Below are 26,847 nucleotides of genomic sequence, written 5' to 3'. Positions count from 1 at the left end.
TAGAACTTGATTTGTAAAGGCACACACCTGTCTATATAAGACCTCACAGTGCATGTCAGACCGAATGAGAATCATGAGGTCAAAGGAACTAAAAAGTTTGCAAAAAATTCTACATTACTGTTTTTTCCAGTCAAGATGGGGTGCAGAGTGTACATTAATGAGAAAAAAATGAATTTATCAAAAGGCTGCAATGAAACAAAGAGTGAAAAATTTAAAGCAGTCTGAATACTTTCCGTACCCACTGTACATACTTAGGGCAGTACACAGAAAGACTTTAGATACTACTGTAAAGGCAAATTGACCAGACTTCTACGTCACTGGATTAGTAACAGTATATAAAAGATGAGATCCGAAGAACCAACGTTCAGAAGTGTGATTGTCAACAGAACTACAAATATTAGAATCCTTACCAACTATCGGCCATGGCCAATGCCTTCAGAAATTGTTACTTGCTGTAATTTAAATTTGATAGATGTTTGTATAATAAATGAAAATAAAAATGTCTATGAGTAATAAATGCATCCACGATGTATTAATACAATGTAAATATGTGTCATATGGGGCTATGGCGAGTAGTTAAGCAAGAGAAAGAAGTATTCTTCTCATCCTTCCATATCCTGTATATGTTCTATAACAAATGTAGTGCACGCTGCCGATTCCTGAAGAAAATTTGAGAACCACTACAATCCACCACTTCTGAATGTACTTTGTTATGATTAAGAATAAAATCCTTTGAACCCTGTAAGGATTTTACACTACTGTACCAAGCAATTGTAGGCTGCTTGTCTTTGGACATGTTTTTAAATAAGCTCAACATATTCCACAATGATATATATCATGTGGAAAGAAAGTGAAGATAACAGGAAATGCTATATTTTTTTTTAAAATATTCTTTATTAAATATAGTTAAATGATGAAAAAATTTAAAAAGACAGGGCAAAAGGCCTCCAAAAGAAAGGGGGATAAGCTGCGGCAGAAGGGATAACCAGTAACAGGAAAAAAATCAATAAATAACCCTATAGGTTAGATGAGAATACAAAAAGGTTCTTACATGCAAATTAGTCCCTACAAGAGTAAACATGCCTTAGTAGATGACAATAATCAACCATTGTTTGTTACTACTAAGTTTTTGCAAAAGGAGCAATATAGCACGTCGCCCATATGACTATTAAAGACCTGGGTATAACATAAGGGTTAATAAATTAGAGTACACCTGGGAGCTGCACACAGTAACAAGTTGTAAATAAAGTGCTTATGTATAGAATGAAGGAATGATTTTTAGTACCTGATATTAAAGAGTGTACCAGAACAGGTGCCAAGTCCACCGGTGAAAGCAGGTTAAATGCCGCATGATGTGTCCCCCCGCCCGACGAGCGCCGTTTCGCTAAGTAGCTTCTTATCGTCTACTAAGGCATGTTTGACTCCTGTAGTGACTGATTTGCATGTAAGAACCTCTTTGTATTTACATCTAATCCATATACCCAGGTCTTTAACAGTCATATGGGCGACGTGCAATATTGCTCCTTTTGCAAAAACTTAGTAGTAACAAACAGTGGTTGATTATTGTCATCTACTAAGGCATGTTTACTCTTGTAGGGACTAATTTGCATGTAAAAGCCTTTTTGTATTCACATCTAACCTATAGGGTTATTTATTGATTTTTTCATGTTACCGGTTATCCCTTCTGCCGCAGCTTATCCCCGGGTTATTTATTTTTTCATGTTACCGGTTATCCCTTCTGCCGCAGCTTATCCCTGGGTTATTTATTGATTTTTTCATGTTACCGGTTATCCCTTCTGCCGCAGCTTATCCCTGGGTTATTTATTGATTTTTTCATGTTACCGGTTATCCCTTCTGCCGCAGCTTATCCCTGGGTTATTTATTGATTTTTTCATGTTACCGGTTGTCCCTTCTGCCGCAGCTTATCCCCGGGTTATTTATTGATTTTTTTCATGTTACCGGTTATCCCTTCTGCCGCAGCTTATCCCTGGGTTTATTGATTTTTTCATGTTACCGGTTATCCCTTCTGCCGCAGCTTATCCCTGGGTTATTTATTGATTTTTTCATGTTACCGGTTATCCCTTCTGCCGCAGCTTATCCCTGGGTTATTTATTGATTTTTTCATGTTACCGGTTGTCCCTTCTGCCGCAGCTTATCCCCGGGTTATTTATTGATTTTTTTCATGTTACCGGTTATCCCTTCTGCCGCAGCTTATCCCTGGGTTTATTGATTTTTTCATGTTACCGGTTATCCCTTCTGCTGCAGCTTATCCCCGGGTTATTTATTGATTTTTTCATGTTACCGGTTATCCCTTCTGCCGCAGCTTATCCCTGGGTTTATTGATTTTTTCATGTTACCGGTTATCCCTTCTGCCGCAGCTTATCCCTGGGTTTATTGATTTTTTCATGTTACCGGTTATCCCTTCTGCCGCAGCTTATCCCTGGGTTATTTATTGATTTTTTCATGTTACCGGTTATCCCTTCTGCCGCAGCTTATCCCTGGGTTATTTATTGATTTTTTCATGTTACCGGTTGTCCCTTCTGCCGCAGCTTATCCCCGGGTTATTTATTGATTTTTTTCATGTTACCGGTTATCCCTTCTGCCGCAGCTTATCCCTGGGTTTATTGATTTTTTCATGTTACCGGTTATCCCTTCTGCTGCAGCTTATCCCCGGGTTATTTATTGATTTTTTCATGTTACCGGTTATCCCTTCTGCCGCAGCTTATCCCTGGGTTATTTATTGATTTTTTCATGTTACCGGTTATCCCTTCTGCCGCAGCTTATCCCTGGGTTATTTATTGATTTTTTCATGTTACCGGTTGTCCCTTCTGCCGCAGCTTATCCCCGGGTTATTTATTGATTTTTTTCATGTTACCGGTTATCCCTTCTGCCGCAGCTTATCCCTGGGTTTATTGATTTTTTCATGTTACCGGTTATCCCTTCTGCCGCAGCTTATCCCCGGGTTATTTATTGATTTTTTCATGTTACCGGTTATCCCTTCTGCCGCAGCTTATCCCTGGGTTATTTATTGATTTTTTCATGTTACCGGTTATCCCTTCTGCCGCAGCTTATCCCCGGGTTATTTATTGATTTTTTCATGTTACCGGTTATCCCTTCTGCCGCAGCTTATCCCTGGGTTATTTATTGATTTTTTCATGTTACCGGTTATCCCTTCTGCCGCAGCTTATCCCCGGGTTATTTATTGATTTTTTCATGTTACCAGTTATCCCTTCTGCCGCAGCTTATCCCTGGGTTATTTATTGATTTTTTTCATGTTACCGGTTATCCCTTCTGCCGCAGCTTATCCCCCTTTTTTGGAGGCCTTTTGCCCTGTCTTTTTAAATTTTTTCAACTTTTAACTATATTTAATAAAGAATAATTTTGAAAAAAATAACATTTCCTGTTATCTTCACTTTCTTTCCACATGACATATATCATTGTGGAATATGTTGAGCTCAGTATTGAAGGGACCTTGCCTTAAAGAAAGGACTATGAGATTAATGTTTTTAAATAAGTTTGCAATAAAGAAGACTTTTACATCAGGTGCTAGACTGCGAGCTTAAAGGAGTTGTCCCACCAAGAAAGAACTTTTTAATAAATAAATCCTGAATAATAATAATTTGCAGAATTGGATGTGTTAAAAAAAAAATCTTCCCATGCTGAGATAATGTTATAGATGTGCCCCTGCTATGTACTGTGTAATGGCTGAGTCTGACCATGTAGAGCTGCTACAGTTCATGGTCGGCACATAACACAGCTCCAGGCCAAAGGAGATAGAATAAGTCACTTATGATAAATGAGTATAAGGATGAAACAGGTGCTCACAGCTGCTGCCTTCTGAGGTATCACATATCCCTGACTGAGGTAACTAGAGTTGAGCGAAACGGGTCGAAAAAATTCAAAAGTCGCCGACTTTTGGCAAAGTCGGGTTTCATGAAACGAAACCCGACCCTAGGATGAGGTCGGCCACGAGGTCGGCGACTTACGCGCCAAAGTCGCGTTTCAAAAGTTTGTTTTGCGCTCTTTTTCAGCCAATCAGGATCCACGGACACTGTGGGCAACGTGATGACATAGGCACGGGTCACCACCATCTTTCAGAAGGGCATGCAAGTGATTGGCTTGCTTTGGTGGGCGTCACAGGGGGTATAAAAGGGCGTGCACGCCGACCGCCATCTTACTTCTGCCGATCTTAGCATAGGGAGAGGTTGCTGCTGATTCTGTAGGGAGAGCGTTAGGCAGGGAAGAAAACAAAAAAACTGCTTCTGCTGCTAGCGATTTGACCTGCACAACACACCAGTCACTGTGTGTGCAGTGCAAGGGGAGGCTATATAGTGGTGTATCAGTGGTGTTGGTTGTTGGGCTGCCTTCTAAGGCTTCCTGACAGGCTGGCATTGCTGTTTACCCACTGCTCCGCAAACTGCTTTTTTAAAAGCAATCCAATCTCCCTTATCCTCTAGTCACTTTGGTCACAGCTGTGCCATCGAGCCTGTCACATAGCGCTCAGATATTCATTGGGCCTCAAACTGCTTTTTTAAAAGCAATCCCAATTTTTTTTTTTTGTCCTGCTGAGAAGAAAAAAAAAACTGCTTCTGCTGCTGATAGCAATTTGGCCTGCACAACACACCAGTCACTGTGTGTGCAGTGCAAGGGGAGGCTATATTGTGGTGTATCAGTAGTGTTGATTGTTGGGCTGCCTTTTAAGGCTTCCTGACAGGCTGGCATTGCTGTTTACCCACTGCTCCGCAAACTGCTTTTTTAAAAGCAATCCAATCTCCCTTATCCTCTAGTCACTTTGGTCACAGCTGTGCCATCGAGCCTGTCACATAGCGCTCAGATATTCATTGGGCCTCACACAATCCAAAAGTGTCCAGTGTCCAAAAGTGTGTGCAGAGATTCAAAATCTCCCTTATCCTCTAGTCACTTAGGTCACAGCTGTGCCATCGAGCCTGTCACATAGCGCTCAGATATTCATTGGGCCTCACACAATCCAAAAGTGTCCAGTGTCCAAAAGTGTGTGCAGAGATTCAAAATCTCACTTATCCTCTAGTCACTTAGGTCACAGCTGTGCCATCGAGCCTGTCACATAGCGCTCAGATATCAGTGGGCCTCACACAATCCAAAAGTGTCCAGTGTCCAAAAGTGTGTGCAGAGATTCAAAATCTCACTTATCCTCTAGTCACTTAGGTCACAGCTGTGCCATCAAGCCTGTCTCATAGTGCTCAGATATTCATTGGGCCTCACACAATCCAAAAGTGTCCAGTGTCCAAAAGTGTGTGCAGAGATTCAAAATCTCACTTATCCTCTAGTCACTTAGGTCACATCTGTGCCATCGAGCCTGTCACATAGCGCTCAGATATCAGTGGGCCTCACACAATCCAAAAGTGTCCAGTGTCCAAAAGTGTGTGCAGAAATTCAAAATCTCCCCTGTCCTATAGACACCTTGTACCTTGTTTTACATACTATATAGTTTGTTGGATTTTGTCTACATTTCTACCAAAAATGAGGAAGGCTGGTGGAAGAGGCCGTGGAATTGGGCGGGGGTTGGCAGCTGGTAATGATGGTGTTGGTGGTGGATCTGATGGTAGTGGCAAGAGCAAAATAGGACCGAATGCAGGAGGTGTTGAGCCTGCGTCATCGTCTGGCTACATAAGGCCTCGAACGCTTAGTTTTCTAGGAGTTGGCAAACCGCTTTTAAAGCCAGAGCATCAGGAAAAAGTTTTGTCTTACATTGCTGACTCAGCCTCCAGCTCTATCCCCTCCTCTTCTGAAGTTGTAAAAAGTAAAAGCACTGAGTCGTCATTGGAGCCTCATGTTCATGAACCACACCTTTCCTTGTGTCCTTCACCCCAACCAAGATTGAAGGATGACGCAGGCCATACTACTGATTATTCCATGGAGCTGTTTTCACATACCATGCCTGGATTATCAAGTGAAATGGTGAATTACCCAGGCCAAGATGAATCTGACATGGAGTGCACTGATGCACAGCCGCTGATGGATGATTCTGCTGGTACATTCACTCAGAGCACTACATTGTCCTCGCAGTGTACAGAGCCAGATTCTGACCCTGATGAGACTCAGGTGCCCCTTCCCGCACACTATACCACCATACACGGTGACACAGAGGAAGGTGCACATGACATAGAAGAGGAGGTGATGGATGACCCAGTTGTTGACCCAGATTGGCATCCATTGGGGGAAGAGGGTGCTGCTTCCAATAGCTCAGATGAGGAGCATCCACAGCAGACATCGACATCGCAACAGCTGTTATCTGGCAGGCCCGGAGCACTCCAAAGACAGGTTCCAAACATCAAAAGAGTTGCTGGACAGCTTGTCCAGAGGGTCAAAAGATCACAGCGTGCTAGGCCGCAAAATGTCTGCCAAAGTAGGAAGAGTGCAGTGTGGCACTTTTTTGAACAAAATCCTCATGATCAGGCCAAGGTTATCTGTAAGAAGTGCGCAAAGACCTTTAGCCGAGGGAAAAATCTGAAAAATTTGAATACCAGTTGCATGCTTAGACATTTAACCAGCATGCACTTGCAAGCGTGGACACAACACCAAACCTCAAGTGCCACATGTGCAACTGATCACAACGAAGGTAGTCAGCAACGCTACATTGTTTCCCCCACTGTAAGCCCACCAGTTAGCACAGCAGCAAATGTTGAGGTGTCGTTGCAAGGCCACAGCAGTCAGGGAATCCCACTGTTATATCAACGAAAGTCTGATTCTAGGCCATCAGAAAGAACACCAACTCCATCACCATCATCAACCCTCTCTCAGTCCGCCCTGTCCACCGCTACGTCCACCATATGCAGCTCTCAAGTCCAGCTCACCCTCCCAGACACTATGAGTAGGTCAAGAAAGTACTCAGTCTCTCATCCGCGTACACTGGGTTTGAACGCCCACATTGCCAAACTAATCTCGTTTGAGATGATGCCCTTTCGGTTGGTGGAAAGCACAGCTTTCCGCGAACTCATGGCCTATGCAGTACCATGCTATGACCTACCCAGTCACCACTTCTTCTCTCGCAAAGCCATCCCAGCCCTCCACCATCATGTGAAAGACCGCATTGTCCATGCACTCAAGCAGTCAGTGAGCGGAAAGGTGCACCTCACTACTGATGCATGGTCCAGTCGGCATGGCCAGGGCCGTTACGTGTCCATCACTGCGCACTGGGTTAATGTGGTGGATGCAGGGTCCACAGGGGACAGCGGTGGTGGCACAGTGCTGCCTAGTCCACGGTATAGGAAACAGTTGGCTGTAGGCGTTCCACCCTCCTCCTCCTCCTCCTCCTCCAGAAGCGAAAGCTCGTCCACAGAGCGCAGTCGTACGAGCACTCCATCTGCAGCTGCCACTGTTGCACACGATGTGTCCCCCTATCGAGCAGCTAGTGGAAAGCGTCAGCAGGCTGTGTTGCAGATGATGTGTTTGGGCGACAGACATACCGCCGAGGTGCTGGCCGAGTACTTGAAGCGACAAACTGAGTCATGGCTGGGCAGTGTACATCTTGAGGCAGGCAAGGTAGTTAGTGATAACGGCCGTAATTTTGTGGCAGCCATAGCCCTTTCAAAACTCAGCCACATACCTTGCTTGGCTCACACCTTGAACCTGGTGGTGCAGTGCTTCCTCAAAAATTATCCGGAGTTAACAGCCCTGCTCCAGAAGGTGCGAAGACTGTGCGCGCACATCCGCCGGTTGCCTGTACACTCCGTTCGTATGCAGAAGCTGCAGCGATTGCTCCACCTTCCCAACCACCGCCTCATTATCGACATTGCAACGAGGTGGAACTCCACCCTGCACATGGTGGAGCGGCTGTGCGAGCAGAGGCAGGCCATAATGCATTTGTGGGAGGATACACAGCCAGGCACTTTAAGAGCAGACATGGAGTTGACAGGTGTGCAGTGGTCGAAGCTGAAAGACCTCTGTAAAGTCCTTCAGTGTTTTGAGGAATGCACACGGCTGGTAAGCGCAGACGACGCCATCCTAAGCATGAGCATCCCACTTATGCGTCTGCTCATGCAAACTTTGACGCACCTTAAGGAGCAGGCGTCTGCAGCCAATGTTGATGAGGAGGAAGAGGAGGAGGGAATCCTTGATGACATTCAGCCATTGTCTGCTCAGGGACCTCTCCTGGACGAGGTGGAGGAGGAGGATGATGATGGGGATGATTACTTAGGGGAGGAGGATGCATCTCGTGGGGCAAGTGAAAATGTTGGCGTGGCAAGGTCTGGTACAGGGTTTGTGCGTGACTGGAGGGATGTGGATTTGCCAGAAAGTGCTCCACCAACCAGCACTCGCAGTGCATCATTGACACCGGGAACATTGGCCCACATGTCAGATTATGCCTTGCGGATCCTAAAAAGGGACCCCCGCATTGCCAAAATGATGAACGATGACGACTACTGGTTGGCCAGCATCCTGGATCCACGCTATAAAGGCAAATTACAAAACATCATGCCACAGGAGAACCTTGACCTAATATTGGCTAATAAACAAGCAACTCTGGTAAATCGGTTGCTTGAGGCATTCCCAGCACAAAGCAGCGGTGATGGTTCTCACACGAGCCGTACGGGCCGGGGGCAGCTTGGCAGAGGTGTTCGTGGTGCACACAGCAGAAGTGGCGTTGGAGACAGGGGTTTCATGACAATGTTGTGGACTGATTTTTCAAATACCGCTCACACAACTGGTAATACTGCATCGATGGAAAGTGACAGGAGACAGCAGTTGTCAACCATGGTTACAAACTACTTTTCCTCCCATATCGATGTTCTCCCACACAGGTCATTCCCCTTTGACTATTGGGCCGCTAAACTGGACACCTGGCCTGAATTGGCCCAATATGCCTTACAGGAGCTCGCTTGCCCAGCTGCAAGTGTGCTATCGGAAAGAGTCTTCAGTACAGCTGGATCAATCCTGACAGAAAAAAGGACCCGTCTGTCAACCCAAAATGTGGATGATCTAACCTTCATTAAAATGAACCATGCATGGGTTTCCAAGGATTTTGTCCCACCTTCCCCTGATGACACATAGGGTGACAGAAAAATGGCTTGCTTTGGTCCACCTCTTCCTGGGACTTGACCTATTTCGCCTTTTGCATCAGCTGAATGTCCAACATCAACATATGCCACTTTCTAAAACTCCCTAACTGTGCTGCCTCCCCCCCCATGGCCGGGGTCACCACCTAGCGCACGACACCGTGCGAGTGCCGTTGCCTTGGACAGGTGGGTAGGCCGACTCTTGGGCGCGGGCACTGGCACAGGGTCCCTCATAGTGCAATCAAGTGTCTCTGACGGTGGTGGTGCACACCCGCCGTCAGACACACCGCTGTACTATGAGGGGCCCAGTGCCAGTACCGACGCCCACGAGTGGGCCCCCCTTGCTTGGGCAGGGCCCCAGCATTTGCAATCTTTACCTCTCCCTGCTCCTCCGCTGTGTAATCTGGGCCGTCAAATCCATACTGTGCCTGACACCGTCTGAGCCTGCCTCCTGAGACATATATTTTGAATGTGTACGCTATCCATACATGTTATCCGGGGATACGGTACCCTTTCTAACCTTTGTGCAATCACGTGCAATCCATACTGGGCCTAACACCGTCTGAGCCTGCCTCCTGAGACATATATTTTGAATGTGTACGCTATCCATACATGTTATCCGGGGATACGGTACCCTTTCTAACCTTTGTGCAATCACGTGCAATCCATACTGGGCCTAACACCGTCTGAGCCTGCCTCCTGAGACATATATTTTGAATGTGTACGCTATCCATACATGTTATCCGGGGATACGGTACCCTTTCTAACCTTTGTGCAATCACGTGCAATCCATACTGGGCCTAACACCGTCTGAGCCTGCCTCCTGAGACATATATTTTGAATGTGTACGCTATCCATACATGTTATCTGGGGATACGGTACCCTTTCTAACCTTTGTGCAATCACGTGCAATTCATACTGGGCCTAACACCGTCTGAGCCTGCCTCCTGAGACATATATTTTGAATGTGTACGCTATCCATACATGTTATCTGGGGATACGGTACCCTTTCTAACCTTTGTGCAATCACGTGTAATCCATACTGGGCGTGAGAACGGCTGGCGAGCTGTTAAGCAAGCTACAGCACCTGTGGTTTGCACACGTAAGTTTTTCATTTTTCCAGGAATGACGTTTAGGCCTAATTCCGGAACTGCAGTTGACCTGCACTTACTGGGAAATCATTGTTCGCGGGTAATAATTGTAATCAGTGATCCCCATCACTAACGTTGTTCAGCGGGTTATCTGCACCTGTAAGCGACAAACGCTGGCCTTTTCAGTGTAGCGCACATGCAGCCACGGACATGTAAGGGCATGACACACCAGTTATTGGCCAATCTCATGTTCCAGAGCCTCACGTGTCCCTCTAGTAAGCCGGACTCGGACCGCGGGGCATGACGGAGTCTCGTTCGTTAACGGAATTAAGCTTGCAATGTGTGCATCTGTTCTGTAGCTGGCATGGTTGAGGTTTCCCAGGTGGAGTCGAATTTAACCGTAGGCTCCACTCCTGGTGGTGCCCTTCTGGACATTCCTTTAAGGTTCAGCTTTGCAACCATACTGCCCACGTAAAACAAACAATTTGCCTTCATGAACGCTGTTTGGAGGGTCATGACTCGTGGGAATAACGCCGCCCAATCAGTTAACCTGCTAGAGAGATCCTTCGTTGCTCCCAAGCATGACATCACATTCCCTAGGAGGAAGGTAATGTCACTGTGGCGACCGTACTCCTGGGGGCGACACAAGTGCACTGATGCCCAGCCACTGCTCGATGAATCTGCTGGTACATTGACCCAGACTACTACATTGCCCTCGCACGCTACACGGCCTGAATCTGACCCTGATGAAACTCAGGTTACCCTTCCCATATACAGTTCCATCTTACACGGTGACAAAGAGGAAGCTGCAGATGAAAGACACACCACCGTACTATCAGGGGCCCTGTGCCAGTGCCGTCGCCAACGAGTGGGCCCCCCCTGCTTGCTCAGGATCACAGCACTTGCAAGGTTGAAATACTGTGCAGTGAGATGGAAGATGGGGACGACGAGGAGTCCAGACTAGTACAGGGATTCCCTAGCGAGGAGACTTATTTGATTGTTTTCAATGTTGGGACAGCAATTTTTGGGGAGCACGTTACTCTGGAGAATGATAGATGGGGCCCACCATACACTGGAACATTCCAAAGGTGGACATCAGACACTGGAGCAGCATTTACAGGGCCCATTATACACTAGAGCATTACAAATGGGGCCCATTATGTTTGGAGCATTATTTGGGCCCATAAGACAGTGGAGCTTCATCCATGGGGACCAACATATACTGTAGCATTATGTGGAGCTCATCATATACTGTTTCAAACATTATATGGGACCAATGATTCTGTATGGAGAAATAGATGGGTCTCGTCATGAGATTTAAAAAGTGAAGTATTTTTCATTGTACTATACCGCTATTTCTCTGCCGTATCGGAGCATGATGAGTTTTGGTATGTGTTAAAGGGGCGCTCTTTCGCCCAGGGCACATGAAAACCTGGAGCCAGCCCCCCCCCCCACAACTTTAGCCAAATAACCCCCATTTTTCAGTGCGTAACTTGTATTATGAAGTTAATTAAGGTTGACAAGCTTAAGTAAGAAGAATTGATGCTTTTGGCATTCAAATGGGCACTGTAGGTGTGTTTCCTGTCCTCCTCTCACTGTCGACTTTTATTCCCCATTGACTTACATTGGGTTTCGTGTTTCGGGACGACCCCGACTTTTCCCTATAATCGGACGATCTTGCTCGACCCGACTTTTGGAAAAGTCGGGTTTCACGAAACGAAACGCGACCCTAAAAAAACAAAAGTCGCTCAACTCTAGAGGTAACACATTTCCTTGTTTTAGCACAGTAGTGAGTGTTTCTGACATGTCACCAGTCCTGTGGGCTCATGAAAAAGCAAGTCAATGACATGCAAACTCAGTTCCTACATCACTGACTTTACTTATGATGAGCACAGAGCCCTGGACACGTGGCAGAAACACTCACTTTTGTGCTACCTCAGGGAGAGAAATGTGTTACCTCAGAAAGAAGCAGCTGCGAGATCCTGTTGTCCTGTCTGTATACTCACTTATTATAAGTGACTTGCGACATTCTCCCCCTGGTCAGAAGCTGTGCTATGTGCCAACAATAACTAGAATGTATCTGCATAATAGGACACAGTCATTACACAGTTCACAGCAGGGGCACATTTAGAAGATTATCTCAGAACAGGAACATTATTTTTTAACACATCCCATTTTGAAACTTATTATTCCAAGATCTATTGATCAAAATGTACTTTGTTTGAGAGACAACCCCTTGAAATGGTGGAGTCCCTGGGCAATTGTCAGTTGCATCATGCAGTTGTACCTAACGGTTTTCTGCTCTATGATGTCACAAAGGTGTTCGAAACAGAAATAGAACTAACAGGGAGAACTTGGCAGAGGAAGAATACACTTGTTATGTCCAAGCAATGTAATATGGTCAGATCTTGCTGAAATGAATTAACAATGGCCTTGTATGCCTACTCCTCAGTCATCATATGCATTGTCACTGCGCTTATAACAGTTATCAATGGATACAATCGTGAAAGTAAGTCCACTTCTACAAATATTTAGCTAAACATATATGCAAAGGTGAAATCACGCAGGTGTAACAAGTAGCATGCCAAAACAAGAAATGTTTTATACAAGGCCAGAATGTTGAATAAACTGAGAACAAATGGTGAAAGCAGTTATCTGTTTATGACACATAGGTCAAACTCAGGCCTGCAGGGTGAGCATAGTTGGCCCATGAAGCCAGTCTGGTCCCCAGAGCATATTTGGCCCGTGACACAGGGAGGTTCCCCTGCCCGGCATCACACCTTCAACTTTATCGCCATCCTCACTGCCAATACAGTCAAAAGCAATGATTGAGGAAGGAGCATCAGTAGATGCTCCTTCTCCTATTATTCCCCCTCTTGTCTGACGGACGTCTCAGTGCAGTGGTATTATACTGTATGGCGCACTATGTGGGGCCATTATACTGTATGGAGCATTATGTTTATTTTTAATTTATTTTACTTACTTATATAGCGCTATTAATTCCACTGCGCTTTACAGAAATTATCGCCACTGTCCCCATTAGGGTTTACAATCTACATTCCCGGTTTGTCTTTGGAGTGTGGGAGGAAACCAAAGAAATTGTAGGAAACTCACACAAACACGGGAAAAACATACAAACTCCTTACAGATGTTGTCCTTGGTGGGATTTGAACCCAGGACCCCAGCGCTGCAAAGCTGCATTATACTGTAGGGAGAACTATGTGCTACTCTTTATACTGTATGGAGCACTATGTGAGGCCATTATACTGTATGGAGCACTATGTGGTGCTCTTTATACTGTATGGAGCACTAGGTGGGTCATTGTACTGTGTGGAAGATAATTCAAGGCCCCGCTATACTGTATGGAAGACTGTGGGGCACATTATACTGTATGGAGCACTTTTTGTGGCCATTTTACGGAATGGAGCATTATGTGGGGCAATTATACTGTATAGAAAGGAATGCAGGGCCCGGTTATACTGTATGGAGGACTATATAGGGCCCATTATAATGTATAGGGCACTTTTTGTGGCCATTATACTGTATGGCTGTGTGAAAATTACAGTTGGAGAATCAAACTGTGATGGGGTCACCATTCTTTGTCGCGGTAGTTGAGGGAGGGGGAGGTACAGGAGGGTCATCATACTGTGCATACGAAGGGTATTGTGGAGGCATTCACTGTGGGGGTATCATACTGTGCTTGAGGGCACATTTGTTTGCATCATACTTTATTATCTGTATTGTTCAAGGTTTTTTATCGCTTGTTATTACATATTCCAATTAGGCCATTGGGCCATATGCTTTTTACATAACATATTATTCAAATATTTTATTCTAAGTTCTATTCATTAAAATTTACTTTGTTTGTAGGACAACCTCTAAGTTCATCGTTATATTTGATGATCATGTAAAACTTTCTCAATTGTAGGCATTTTTATAAATAAATGTCAAGGTTTGCCTGCCACTTTGTCCAAGCTTTTAATTTTTTCACCCTCTGTATATTTGAGTTTGACATCCCTGGTGCATGGAAACACAGTGCCCTAGCTACCACTGACTTTTATTGACAAGCTTGAGAATATGTATGTGTATGTAAATCATGAAAAAATTGCATCTTTCACCACTTTCTAATATGAAAGTAATTCTTTCTTCAAGACTGTGGCGTACGACCCATGGTTGCAGCATATGGAGGCATGAGGATTGTGGGTGGAGTAGATGCTCAACCAGGAGCATGGCCATGGCTTGTGAGCATTCAGGTCCCAAGTCGAAGTGGTCATCCACACACTTGTGGAGGAACACTACTTAATCATTTGTGGGTGTTAACAGCAGCACATTGCTTCAAAGCAAACAAAAGGTAAGGAAGACTTTAAAGGAATTAAAATCTGAGGAACAGGGTCGCCACTGAAGGCGTGTACAGACTGTTTTTTTCATACAGTGGAATGTAAAAGTTTGGGCACCCCTGGTCAAAATTACTGTTATTGTGAACAATTAAGCAAGTTGAAGATGAAATGATCTCTAAAAGGCCTACAGTGAAGGATAACACATTTCCTTTGTATTTCAGGCAAAAAAAATTGTCATTTTTACATTTTAAAAATTACAAAATGGAAAAATGAGTGGATGGAAAAGTTTGGGCACCCTTGGAGATTTGAGTGCTCAGATTTCTTTGACAATAGGTTTCAGATGTTAATTAGTCTGTTGGGGCTATGGCTTGTTCACCATCATAGGAAAGGCTAGGTGATGCAAATCATGAAGCTGCTTAGACATAAACTTAATCTCCGACCACGCCAAAATACTCGGAGGACACCCGAGCATGCTCAGGAACACCCGAGCAACGAGTATACTCTCTCATCACTAATAATGATCCAAAACACGTCAAAAGCCACAATAAACTACCTCAAAAGGTGAAAGCTGAAGGTTTTACAATGGCCCTCATAGTCCCCTAATCTGAACCTGATTGAAAATCTGTGACCTCAAAATAGCAGTGCATGCAAGACGACTCAGAAATCTCACAGAACTGGAAGAATTTTCAAAAAAGAATGAAGGCAAATCCTTTAAACAAAAATTGAAAGACTCCTGTCTGGCTACAAAAAGCATTTACAAGCTGTAATACTTTCAAAACGGGGTGCTACTAGGTATTAGGTACATGCACGGTGCGGGAGGAAAATAGGAAAAAAAAACATTTTTAAATAAAATTGCTGTCCGCCTTATAATCTGCTTTTACGGTAGCTTACCTAGCTGGCGGCAGTAGTGGAGTGGGGTCCCAGGTGGCAGAGTCGCTGCTACAGGAGGTTGGCAGCGGCATGAGTAGGATGATGCTGTGGGCCTCGTCCTCTCAGAAGGGTTGCTGATTCAGGAGGTGGTCAATGGCGGCAGGAGGAGTGAGGCAATGCAGTGGGCCCCGTCCTCTCGGAAGAAGTCTGTGCCGATGAGTGGAGGTCCTCTCTCCCGTACATATCTCTGTAGTGGTCCTCGGTAAAATGTCCATCAGAGGCAGAGCAAGCGCAGATGGTGATCTCGTCTTCCAAGATGTCAATCGGCGGCTATATTCTCGAAGCCCACAACAGGTATACGTACGGGAAAGAGGACCTCTGCTCACCGGCACCGGCGTCTTCTGAGATGACGGGGTTCACAGCATTGCCCCACTCCTTTTGCCACCGCCGACCTTCTGAATCAGCGACCATGGCACCTGTGATCTTAATCCCTAGGTAAGATACATTCCTTTTATCCTCTCAAATTTGGGGGGGGGGGGATATGTCTTATCTAAAAAATAAAAAAAATGGTATATTTTGTTGCCTAAAATACAACGGAAACGTGACTTTATTAACTTTAGGTCTTTTAGAGATAGTTTCATCTTCAACTTACTTAACTGTTCACAATGTCACTAATTTTGATCAGGGGTGCCCAAACTTTTACATGCCATTGTATAGCAGAATATCGTAGTTGAGAAGGTGTATGATGTAGGGGCAGAGAGCCCGATTTCACTGATGAGTCACTAGACTGCTTGCTGTAGTTTCAAAAAGGTCAGTATTTTATCAGCAGAAAATTATCATTAGAGGACTGGTTGTCTCGTGCCATGTAGTCCTCCTGTTCTGTGTAACCCTGCCCCTCAGCTGATTAGCAGCTTTCTTTCTCTGCACAGTGTACACATAAAGCTGCCAATCAATAGTGCGGGAATAGTGGTGTTCTAACTGTACTTTGTAAAGATCCAATGTGCCAGACATGAGAAATCTAGCACAGTCATATGCAAATCAGGCTGAAAGTACATTGTGGGTGTGTCAATGCACTTGGAAAAAGCAGTCCGAGAGCAATGACACACCCCTATGCACTATTAGTCTGATTTGCACATGGCTTCTATACTATATTTCTCATGACTTGCACATCAGATATACATTAAAAAAAAATCATGTTTATTGGGGAACAAGTGCCACTACGTAATGTAACAAATACCGACAGGTTTCTTTTCATACTCCTTGCTTGCTGATATCCTGTACAAAATATATCTGGGTAATGGCATAATCATTCAGGCCCATTCAGACTTCCATTTTTTTCACATACATAAATGTTTTGAAACAGACTTTAATCAATATTTGGTCCGTGTGTCATTTTTACCATTAGAGTTTTAGCATATTTTCTTGTATGCAAAGAAAAAAATAAGTCATGGAGGCTTCTCAAGCTTCTCCTACTAGTCACTGAAAAACTGACAGCAGATTTTCACTGACGCATACACGTAAATGTGTCATTTTGATTTTTCCACTTTGGATCAGCTCCACCGAAATGGGCGTAACTTGGGAGGAGTCGGGCAGAGGTAGGGCTACGCCCTCTGTCAAATTTATTACTTTTGCTGGCATTTTGTTACACCAGAACTGCTACTCCAATCCCTAACATGATCTGCTTGTCTGCTATTTACATGCACTCGTCTTGGTCCATAAATTGGACCATAGTAGCACAGGATGCAATTGTTTTCAAATGGACATAAGGTCCGTGTACTAAACAGCCCATGTGAACTGACACATGGGATAACATTGGGTCCGTGTGCTGTCCGTTTTTTACAAGAACAAAAAATACATTGTTCGGAATATATCCCTTACCTTAAGAACTTTTCGTTCGAAACGCGTAGTGTCTCCTCAACCTTCCCTCCGGTTTTCCGGTCGGGTTCATGCATTTTTGTATTCTGCATACCTATTTTATGGATATCTAAATAAAATTATTTGGATTTTACCCTTTTGAGCTGGACTGTCCTTTCCGTATTTTGACTACTGCCTAACAGAGCTGTGGCCTGTGCTTGAAAGCAACATGGAAGTATAAAGGGTGAGCTGAACACTTTTTTTTCTTGCGCTCCTTCCTATCCCTAACACTAGGGGTGCCTTAGCTATCCCTGCTCCATGGATTAGTTCTGATGATGAAGGTGCCAGGGCCACGTACGTTGCTGAACTCTTAAATCAGCCTTATATCTAACCCCCTCCTCCACCCAGTAAAGTGGGGAGTAATAGTGTATGTATATACACAAACCAGACTAACAAGGGTGACGTAATAGGATAAAGGAAAATACCAAACATACAAATATGCACTCACAGACAACAGAGAGGAACACCAGAGAGAAAAGGAAGGAAAACCAAATAAGAGAGAATGAGGATTTGCACAAAGCTGAAACACCAAGCCAGTCATAGCACGATACTCCAAACACCTCTATCAACAATTGTGATCTCCACCACACCAGGCAGTAAAAAACTAAACACAGGCAATCCAGTTTGCCAGAGGCCAGCATATATAGGAGAGGGGAGTGGTCAATACTGAACAGCTGAGATCATTCAAGCAGGAAAGCTTCAAAGACTAAGCTGAACATTTTAACCCCTGCATTGCTAACTGAAACCTGCACCGTATAATATGAAGTAGAAGTGCTTCTAATCAGTGCAGGAGTACGTGAAATCAGATGATGTGTATGTGTGTGTGCGCGCATGCGTGCACGTACGTGTGTGTGTGCAACTAAAAAAATATTTTTTAAACTTTAAAGGTCTGTGTTCAATTGGAAAATAATCATAGGTGGTCACCAACTGTCAGAACCTTCTGAAGATGTGCAGATACGTTCCATCAAATCATATATTGAACATGAGAATTACAACCCACGCATAGAGGCCTCGGATATTGCCCTTATAGAGCTAAATTCAACAGTGCAATATAACGACTATGTGCAGCCAGCCTGCTTACCTACTGCTGCCATGGACATCACAACATTCCAGCCGTGCTACGTAGGTGGCTGGGGAGTTATGGCTGAGAATTGTAAGTAATAACCATCACATATAATTCCTCTGTAGTGTTACTATGGCTCCTAGTTAACCAAATATGGGACAATTAACATCATTTAGTAGTAGACTTCTTAAAGGGTCTGGCTAGCTTAGAGAACCCATTTTCACATACCCTATTAGGAATTCTGAATTAATAAAGGGGGATCCTCGGTTCAAGATCCTTATGGCTTGAGTGGTTGTAAAGAACTTTTCTCTGGAGGGTGTTTCCTGTCCTGCATTGTTCTCACAACCTATTGATTTAAATGTTAATTGTGTAACACTCAATTCCCTTTGGTCGCACTACAGGACAATTGGTTTTCTCCTAGATGACATCTCATGGTTGGGTATCACAGCATAACATTTTGTGATCAGTCTAATAGAAATAGACCCTTCCAAAAAATAATGACTCTCCAAGGTGGAGAACCCCTTTTATAATTTGTTTGGTACAATTTCACAAGTTTCTATAACTTACATATTCCATATGCCCTCCAAGGGCAATATATTTTGAAGTACACTCATTTAGCAACATGAATTCCCTGCTTTACACAGTATTTCCTCTGTAAAAGCAGCAGCTTGATCCATTCCCAGTCTTCTTAGATGACTGGAGCATGTACTGAATCAAACATTTTTTTAGCATGAAAATCTGTCTATTGCACGCACCCATCACAGGTCTTGACGTGAGCAAGACATAAGTTGTAGAAAGGGACTGCCCATTGCATTTTCAGTTGGCATTTTGGTAATGATACTCTATGCCGTGAGTGAACAGAGCCATTATGAAGAATAATATTGCCTCTAAGAAAAGGGCCATGCACTACGTTGGGAAGGAGATGCTGAACATGTGTGGACTGTTTTATATAATTTATTGATGTTAACCATAATACAGCCCAATTATGATGCAGACTATTATACCATTATACAGCTGCAGAAACGGCAGATATTCTGCAGGAGGCTAAAGTGAACCAGGTTAATCCCCAAAGATGCAACAGCTCTCGCTGGTATAACGGTGTGATTTGGAAGTACAACCTATGTGCTGGATATGAAGAAGGTGGAATTGACAGTTGCCAGGTGGGACTTAAAATAATCAGAATGTGTACCAATATTTCTTCCTTTAAATCACATTATTACTATTAAGGACAATTTAACACGTTTTAATAAAGGTAGGGAGTTAAATTCCAGTATCTAAATCTCTGCAAAAGCACGCTTTATTAAACTAATATAAAAAAGGTCACAAGTCCAGTGTAATACTGGTGGATGTGGACCAACTGCACCAGATACCACTCTAGAGAATTCCCTGGGATTGCAACCGAAGAGTCACAGTCAGGGGTAGGAGGTGCAGAGGGTCGAGAAAGAGGCATAGTCAGGCGATCCGAGGTTGGGGCAAGCAGAACAAGGTCAGAAAACGAAACCGAGGTCAAGATCAGAGAGGTCAGGCAGGACAGGAAACAGGCCGGGACGTTAACAAGAAGCGGAACACAGGAGAATGCATACACGTTTGTTGCCAGAGCAGTAACCAACATTCTGGGGGGGAGTGGTAGGCGGAGCTGCCTAATAAAAGGCCCTGTTAGATGGGATAGGCCGGGGAACTTAATCTCTTCAGGACACGGCAGGGTTAAATTCCTGCAGAGACCTACCATGCCCTCTGAGGCTAGATGGATATCACCTGCAAGTACAGCAGTGCTGAGGAGTGAAGGAGGAAACAAATTTAGCGGAACGGCCTGCCGCAAGGAGAAATTGTGCGGTGAGTGGAGTGGCGCTGAGAAGCCATGCAAGTTGCCGCCATTATATCCAGTAAATAGTAGAGATGGGCGATATTGCCCAATATCGTATCGGAATTCCGATTTCAGATATTGGAAAATATCGGAATTTCCGATATCAATGCAAGCCAATGGGAGAAAAAAATCATAATTACAAAATGACCACTACAGTGCTATATAATGGATAAAATGGAGGGGAAACACCTCAGGATAATGGGGAAGGAGCTTGCAGAGGAGCAAAAAAATTGCTAGAAAAATGCACAGAGCGAAAGCTGTAGCAGGAAAACTGGTCGCCATCATCTTAACAGCAGTGTTTTTTCTTTGTGTTAGGATTAGTTGGGGTAGGGTTAGTGTTTATGGTTAGTATGGTAAGGGTTAGGGTAAAGGTTAGGGTTTAGTTAGTGTTATGGTTAGGGTTGGTAGGGTTAGGGTAAGGGTTATGCTTATGGTTAGTAGGGTTAGGGTTATTAGTGTTAGGGTGAGGGGTTATGGTTAGTAGGGTTAGGGGTTAGGATTAGTAGGGTTATGGTTAGGGGTTAGGGTTTGTTAGGGTTATGGTTAGTAGGGTTAGGGTTGTGGTTAGGGTTAGTTAGGGTTATGGTTAGGGTTAGTAGGGTTAGGGGTAAGGGTTAGTTAGGGTTATGGTTAGGGTAAGGGTTAGTTAGGGTTATGGTTAGGGTTAGTAGGGTTAGGGTTAGTTAGGGTTAGGGTTATGCTTATGGTTAGTAGGGTTAGGGGTTATTGTTAGTAGGGTTAGGGGTTAGGGTTAGTAGGGTTAGGATTAGTAGGGTTATGGTTAGGGGTTAGGGTTAGTAGGGTTAGGGTAAGGGTTAGATAGGGTTAGGTTTAGTGGTAAGGGTTAAGGGGTTAGGGATAGTTAGAGTTAGGGTTAGTGATTTTACATTATTAAATTAAAACTGCCGGTGGTGGTGTCAATATGCCCTTTGACTGACATGGCTCCACGGAGCGCTCAGAGGCTGAAGGATTATGGGATTTCCGATGTGAAAAAAATCGGGAATCGGAATTCTGATATCGCAAATATGGGGCCGAGTTCCGATATTTCAATATCGGAAAGCTCATCCCTAGTAACCAGCTGTTACAAGCAAACGCATTTCACACTACTGTCTTTAATCATTGCTAGATTTGTTTGCTGGAATTTATCTCCTTACCTTTTTCCTGTGGCACCACAACTTTCCTCTGCAGGGATCTTCCTTATGTGGGTGAGCGGACCTGTTTTTCATATTTTTTCGACATTTTAATAATGTTTTGCTACTTACAGGGTGACAGCGGAGGACCCTTAATGTGCCTGGATGAAGCGACTTCTAAATATTATGTGATTGGTATCACAAGTTGGGGCAGTGGCTGTGCCCAGTCAAGGAAGCCAGGCGTGTACACCAACACACAGTACTTTTTAGAATGGATCCATGTAAAGTTGTCAATATCAACTATAACTACACCAATATTAACTACACCAAGAGTGGACACTATGACATTTACTGCTGTTATTAAAGGAAAAAAACTGCTCAATAAAACTCGAGTTCAGGTATTGAAGCACAATTACACTGGGCCACCTCCACGCCACATACACGTTAAGAAAAGGATAGACGTATCCAGTAAAGTAAGAGGAAAGCCATAAGCCTATGGTCACCCGCCATCACATCCAAAGAGAGAATAGTTTCGGAAAACAAATTATCTAATAAATACAAGTTTATGCATTCTATGTCTATGGGTCGTGATTACCTGGCTGCTCTAGAGACTGAATTCTCTTGCTCTAGATCCCTGGCCTCTAGGCTTAGATATAGGGAAAGCATATTCTTCTGTTGTCTTTTACACATGACAGGGAGCCATGCAGTGCGTAAAGGGGTTGTGTACCAATAGGACAACCCCTTCTTGAACTAAATGTTTGGCCAAGATATAATAATAGAGCCTATACTCACCTCCCATGCCGGCGTCCTTCCTGCGGTGTTGGCACTCGCTCTCCCCGGGGCTGTGATGTGGTGTAGTGACACATGATGCCCGGTGCCCAATCTGCGCTGGCATCACTCTCTCCGCCTTTGTACAAACTGAACATAAAGAGGAAGCCAGAAAGCAGCTGTAGCCCGGACTTCCTCTTCATGTTCAGGTTATCGAGGGCGGAGACAGTGACGCCAACGATGATTGGGTGCCATGCATCACATGACACAGCACCGTATCACAGCCGCGGGGCAGAGCGAGTGCTGACACCGCTGCAACAGCTAGAACCGGAGGTGAGTATAGGCTTTAGTATATTATTGGGGCCAAACATTTAGTTTAAGAAGGGGTTGTCCTAGTAGTTGACAACTCCTTTAATAAAAATGCTTTAAAAGGGAATCTGTCACAAGGTGTTTGCCATCTAATCCGTGAGCAGCGTAATGTAGAGACAGAGACCCTGATTCTAGCTATATGTCACTTACTCGACTACTTGCTGTAGTTTTAATAATGTCACTGTTTTATCAGCAGATTATCACTAGAGAACTAGTAAACCTGCTGCCATGTATTCTTCCATATTTATGAGTTCTTTATGATCCAGCCCCCACCACTGATTGGCAGCTTCCTGCCTATGCACAGTGTATACAGAAAGCTGCCAATCAGTGGTGTGGGGAAGGTTATACAGAGCTCAGCATTCAGAAAAATTGTAGAACTGAATCAGATAAACCAGTGATTTTTTTCAAAACTGCATCAATGAATCCAGTAGTTGACACATCACTGGAGTCAGGGTCTCTGTTCCTGCTCTCAGATGAGATGGCAAAAACCTTGGAACAGTCTGTTCACTAAGTGGATTTAATCTGTTGGGATATTTGATCATACGACTTACAAGCAAAAGGAGTCATTCTGAGATAATATGTTAACAGAAAAGGTGTCATCGAAACTGTACAGTCCCTGTAATTAAATGTCAAATATGAAGTCTATGTATCAGCTGTATACATGCCATGTTTCACATACCAGAGTGTATCCTGCACAAGTTTAAAGTCTAATTTACGCCAGAGTAATGTCAAAAGAGGAACATTTACAGTTGTGGCCAAAAGTATTGACACCCCTGCAATTTTGTCAGATAATACTCAGTTTCTTCCTGAAAATGATTGCAAACACAAATTCTTTGGTATTATTATCTTCATTTAATTTGTCTTAAATGAAAAAACACAAAAGAGAATGAAGCAAAAAGCAAAACATTGATCATTTCACACAAAACTCCAAAAATGGGCCAGACAAAAGTATTGGCACCCTCAGCCTAATACTTGGTTGCACAACCTTTAGCCAAAATAACTGCGACCAACCGCTTCCGGTAACCATCAATGAGTTTCTTACAATGCTCTGCTGGAATTTTAGACCATTCTTCTTTGGCAAACTGCTCCAGGTCCCTGATATTAGAAGGGTGCCTTCTCCAAACTGCCATTTTTAGATCTCTCCACAGGTGTTCTATGGGATTCAGGTCTGGACTCATTGCTGGCCACCTTAGAAGTCTCCAGTGCTTTCTCTCAAACCATTTTCTAGTGCTTTTTGAAGTGTGTTTTGGGTCATTGTCCTGCTGGAAGACCCATGACCTCTGAGGGAGACCCAGCTTTCTCACACTGGGCCCTACATTATGCTGCAAAATTTGTTGGTAGTCTTAAGACTTCATAATGCCATGCACACGGTCAAGCAGTCCAGTGCCAGAGGCAGCAAAGCAACCCCAAAACATCAGGGAACCTCCGCCATGTTTGACTGTAGGGACCGTGTTTTTTTCTTTGAATGCCTCTTTTTTTCTCCTGTAAACTCTATGTTGATGCCTTTGCCCAAAAAGCTCTACTTTTGTCTCATCTGACCAGAGAACATTCTTCCAAAACGTTTTAGGCTTTTTGGCATCTTGGAGGATGACGGACAGGAGGGACAGTCCTTCCAGTGTCCAGATTCCCCACAATAGAAGCACAACTGCTTTTCCCGGCGGCGTCTTCTTTCCTTTTCCTCACAGGTGACAGCGCTCACTCCCATAGCCACAGGAAGAGTCCGGGTCTCATCTCCACTGAAGAATAATGGTGTTTCCAGTTGCATAACGCCTCTAGCCCGCAGTCTGGGATCCATGCGAACCGCTTGGGTCATGGCATCCTCCAGGGAGTCAGGTGGAGGATGGAGTGCCAGGGCATCCTTCAGACGTTCACACAGGCCTCTACGGAACAGCCCCCGAAGGGCGGCATCACTCCAAGAAATGTCGGCTGCCCAACGTCTGAATTCAGTACAGAACCACTCGGCCGAGAGCTCCCCCTGGTAACACTCATCACCTTGTCCTCAGCCAAACGCACTCTATCAGGCTCATCATAAATAAGCCCTAAGGCTTCAAAAAACGCATCCACAGACATTCTCTCAGGGGCAGAAGAGGAAAGCGAAAATGCCCAGGCTTGTGGGGACCCCCTGAGCAGGGCCATAACCACCCCCACCCTCTGTTTCTCATCACCCAGAGGAGCGGGGTCTCAAAGAGAAAAGGAGCTTACAGCCCTCCTTAAATGCTCTGAATTCATCTTTGTTAACAGAAAATGTATCTGGCAATTTAACCGGGGATTCGGTTGGGACTAAAATGACATCTCTATTCCCCACCTGCTGAAAGCCTGCGGAAAGCACCCCCTGAACCGAGTCCGCAAACTGCCGCTGGGACTGGGCCAGATCTTGGTGTTCCAAACTTAGCTTCTGCAGCGACTGAGTCAAGCATTTCACCTGCTCAGATAAGGCATGCATTGGGTCCATGCTGCAGAAGTGAGGAGAGAAAAAAAAAAAAAAAGTTCATGGTCAGTTATAATGTCAAGAACACTGCACTGCACTTGCTCACTGAGCCATTGTGCGTGTCCTGAGTAAAGCGAACTGTGCTCAAAGATACCTGTGGAGCGGGCAGCAACCGAGTAGGTGCGTACTTCAGAACAGCAGGACCTGAAGCACGTGACTGCTGGGGGCGTGGCCTAAACTCCAGAGTGCTAGGAGCTGCACGAGAACTCCTAGCAGGGTAACTGCGAGACAAAGTTCCCAAGGGGCATAGACAGGGAGGATAGTCAGGACGTAGCCAATGAGTCATACACAGAGATAGCTGCAAGGTACAAGAGGGGCGAGCAGAGAGTAGTCAGATCACATGCAATGAGTCATACACAGGGAGAGTAGGGAAGTACAGAATCAACTGGCAAACTCACAACAGGGAACAGAACCGGGTCAGAACCATATAAGCAAGCTATAACAACGAACAGGCACACAGAGGTCACCACACTCGGCCAAAGGCAAAAGTATAACTGACAGGGATTGGAGCTTCCCAGGGGTTTAAGATGCTCTCCCAGAACCATAGAGATGCCACAATCATTAACCCCAGGTGTGCAGGTCCAAAACCTGCACTGAGCTCCAGACATTAACCCCTGACGTGTAGCACAAAAACCTGCACTGGGATCATGACATGTAGGGTGCTGATCGTAACTGTAGTGTTTGAAGCAAGCAATACATTTATACATAAGTAGACAAATTAAAATATGTATTGTGTGATATCATGTTCGGAACAATGTGTATCTATTGAAAATACTTACTCTGAACGCCTCTTTACTTTTTTGACGACATAATATTTTTCATCAAGAATTTTTCTTGCTTTGTATACTGTCCCATATCCTCCAGAATCAAGCTTTGTAATATTGTCAAAAGCCTGTAAAAAGCTGGAAAATAGAATAATGGTATCAAAACAAGGTATTAAAATGAATCAGGGGTAAGACCTGCGCCTCCTCATTCTTATGCAGTGACAAGCTGTCTATTGCATCCTGCAGCCTGGCGTACCTTATACACAGAACTATACACAGCTCCTGGATGTATGTAAATGAGCACTGGGAATTACAGAGACACCCGACGAGAGTCTGTCAATGCTGCCCCTCTGGCTTCGATTGATGTGCACTACATCCCTTACATTATGCATGGGACTTTGGAAATTTAGCAGTAGTGCTATTAATCAGATCATTGTATGCACAGGAGAGAATGGAGTCCACTGCACTGAATAGGAGAGTGAATTGCGCAAGCGCCGGTCTCATCAGAACACCATGACGTTTGTAAGGCTGCGAGAGTGATGTAAGGAACATCATAAGCTCTCACTCTTTGGCTAGAATAATACTTATATATACTCATAATAATACTCATGGTTAATATCAGGATTATACAATAACTCTGAAATTAATATCAGATCTAATAACATATTTGGCCTGTATTGTGAGATCTTGGATAGCTCAAATTTCAAAAAAGCACCTTTCACTAAATTCTTAATGTTGAGCTGGACACAGGATGTAATAGTGGGTGCAGAGTGAACTACAGGTTTTTGTTTGTTTGATTTCACCTCTCTGTTGCAGAGATAGTAGCATTCAAAGTATTTGGCATCTAAAATGTTATTTCTTATTAACTGGGTGTTATCAGATAGTTTTCACTAGGGGCGTGTAATTCTTCCCCACCCCCCATATTAAGTTGGCCAATCACAAGCATGCAGCAAGGCAAATAATAACTCACCCCTACCATAGCATAGAGCAAGTTCCTCACTGAATAAACAATATAATAATATACATATATACGCAAACACACACAGTGTATATAAATATATATACACACATACTGTATGTGTATATATATATATATATATATATATATATATATACACTCACTGGCCACTTTATTAGGTACACCTGTCCAACTG

At 44.2% G+C, this 26,847-nt stretch overlaps 2 protein-coding genes across 4 annotated transcripts in view; one reads left to right on the top strand and one right to left on the bottom strand.

Annotated features, from left to right (window-relative positions):
- LOC141063508 (interferon-induced, double-stranded RNA-activated protein kinase-like) overlaps positions 1-26,847 on the bottom strand; it is a 253,146-nt gene that overhangs the window by 47,970 nt on the left and 178,329 nt on the right. For all 3 annotated transcript variants that reach the window (XM_073557589.1, XM_073557588.1, XM_073557590.1), the window contains one exon: positions 25,709-25,831. In XM_073557589.1, coding sequence (XP_073413690.1) covers positions 25,709-25,831 — 123 coding nt within the window. The remainder of the gene's footprint in view (positions 1-25,708; positions 25,832-26,847) is intronic.
- Positions 14,062-21,879, top strand: LOC141063509 (acrosin-like). The gene is made up of 4 exons (XM_073557591.1): positions 14,062-14,477; positions 18,135-18,400; positions 19,325-19,470; positions 21,439-21,879. Exons 1-4 carry the CDS (start codon positions 14,296-14,298, stop codon positions 21,793-21,795), a joined length of 951 nt encoding a protein of 316 aa, XP_073413692.1. The 5' UTR covers positions 14,062-14,295; the 3' UTR covers positions 21,796-21,879.

This window comes from Dendrobates tinctorius, unplaced genomic scaffold, assembly GCF_039654945.1.
Source record: "Dendrobates tinctorius isolate UK_male_01 unplaced genomic scaffold, ASM3965494v1 ptg000250l, whole genome shotgun sequence".
Lineage (NCBI taxonomy): Eukaryota > Metazoa > Chordata > Amphibia > Anura > Dendrobatidae > Dendrobates > Dendrobates tinctorius.
The sequence above is the reverse complement of the archived record's forward strand: the minus strand, read 5'-3'. Positions and strand labels throughout refer to the sequence as shown.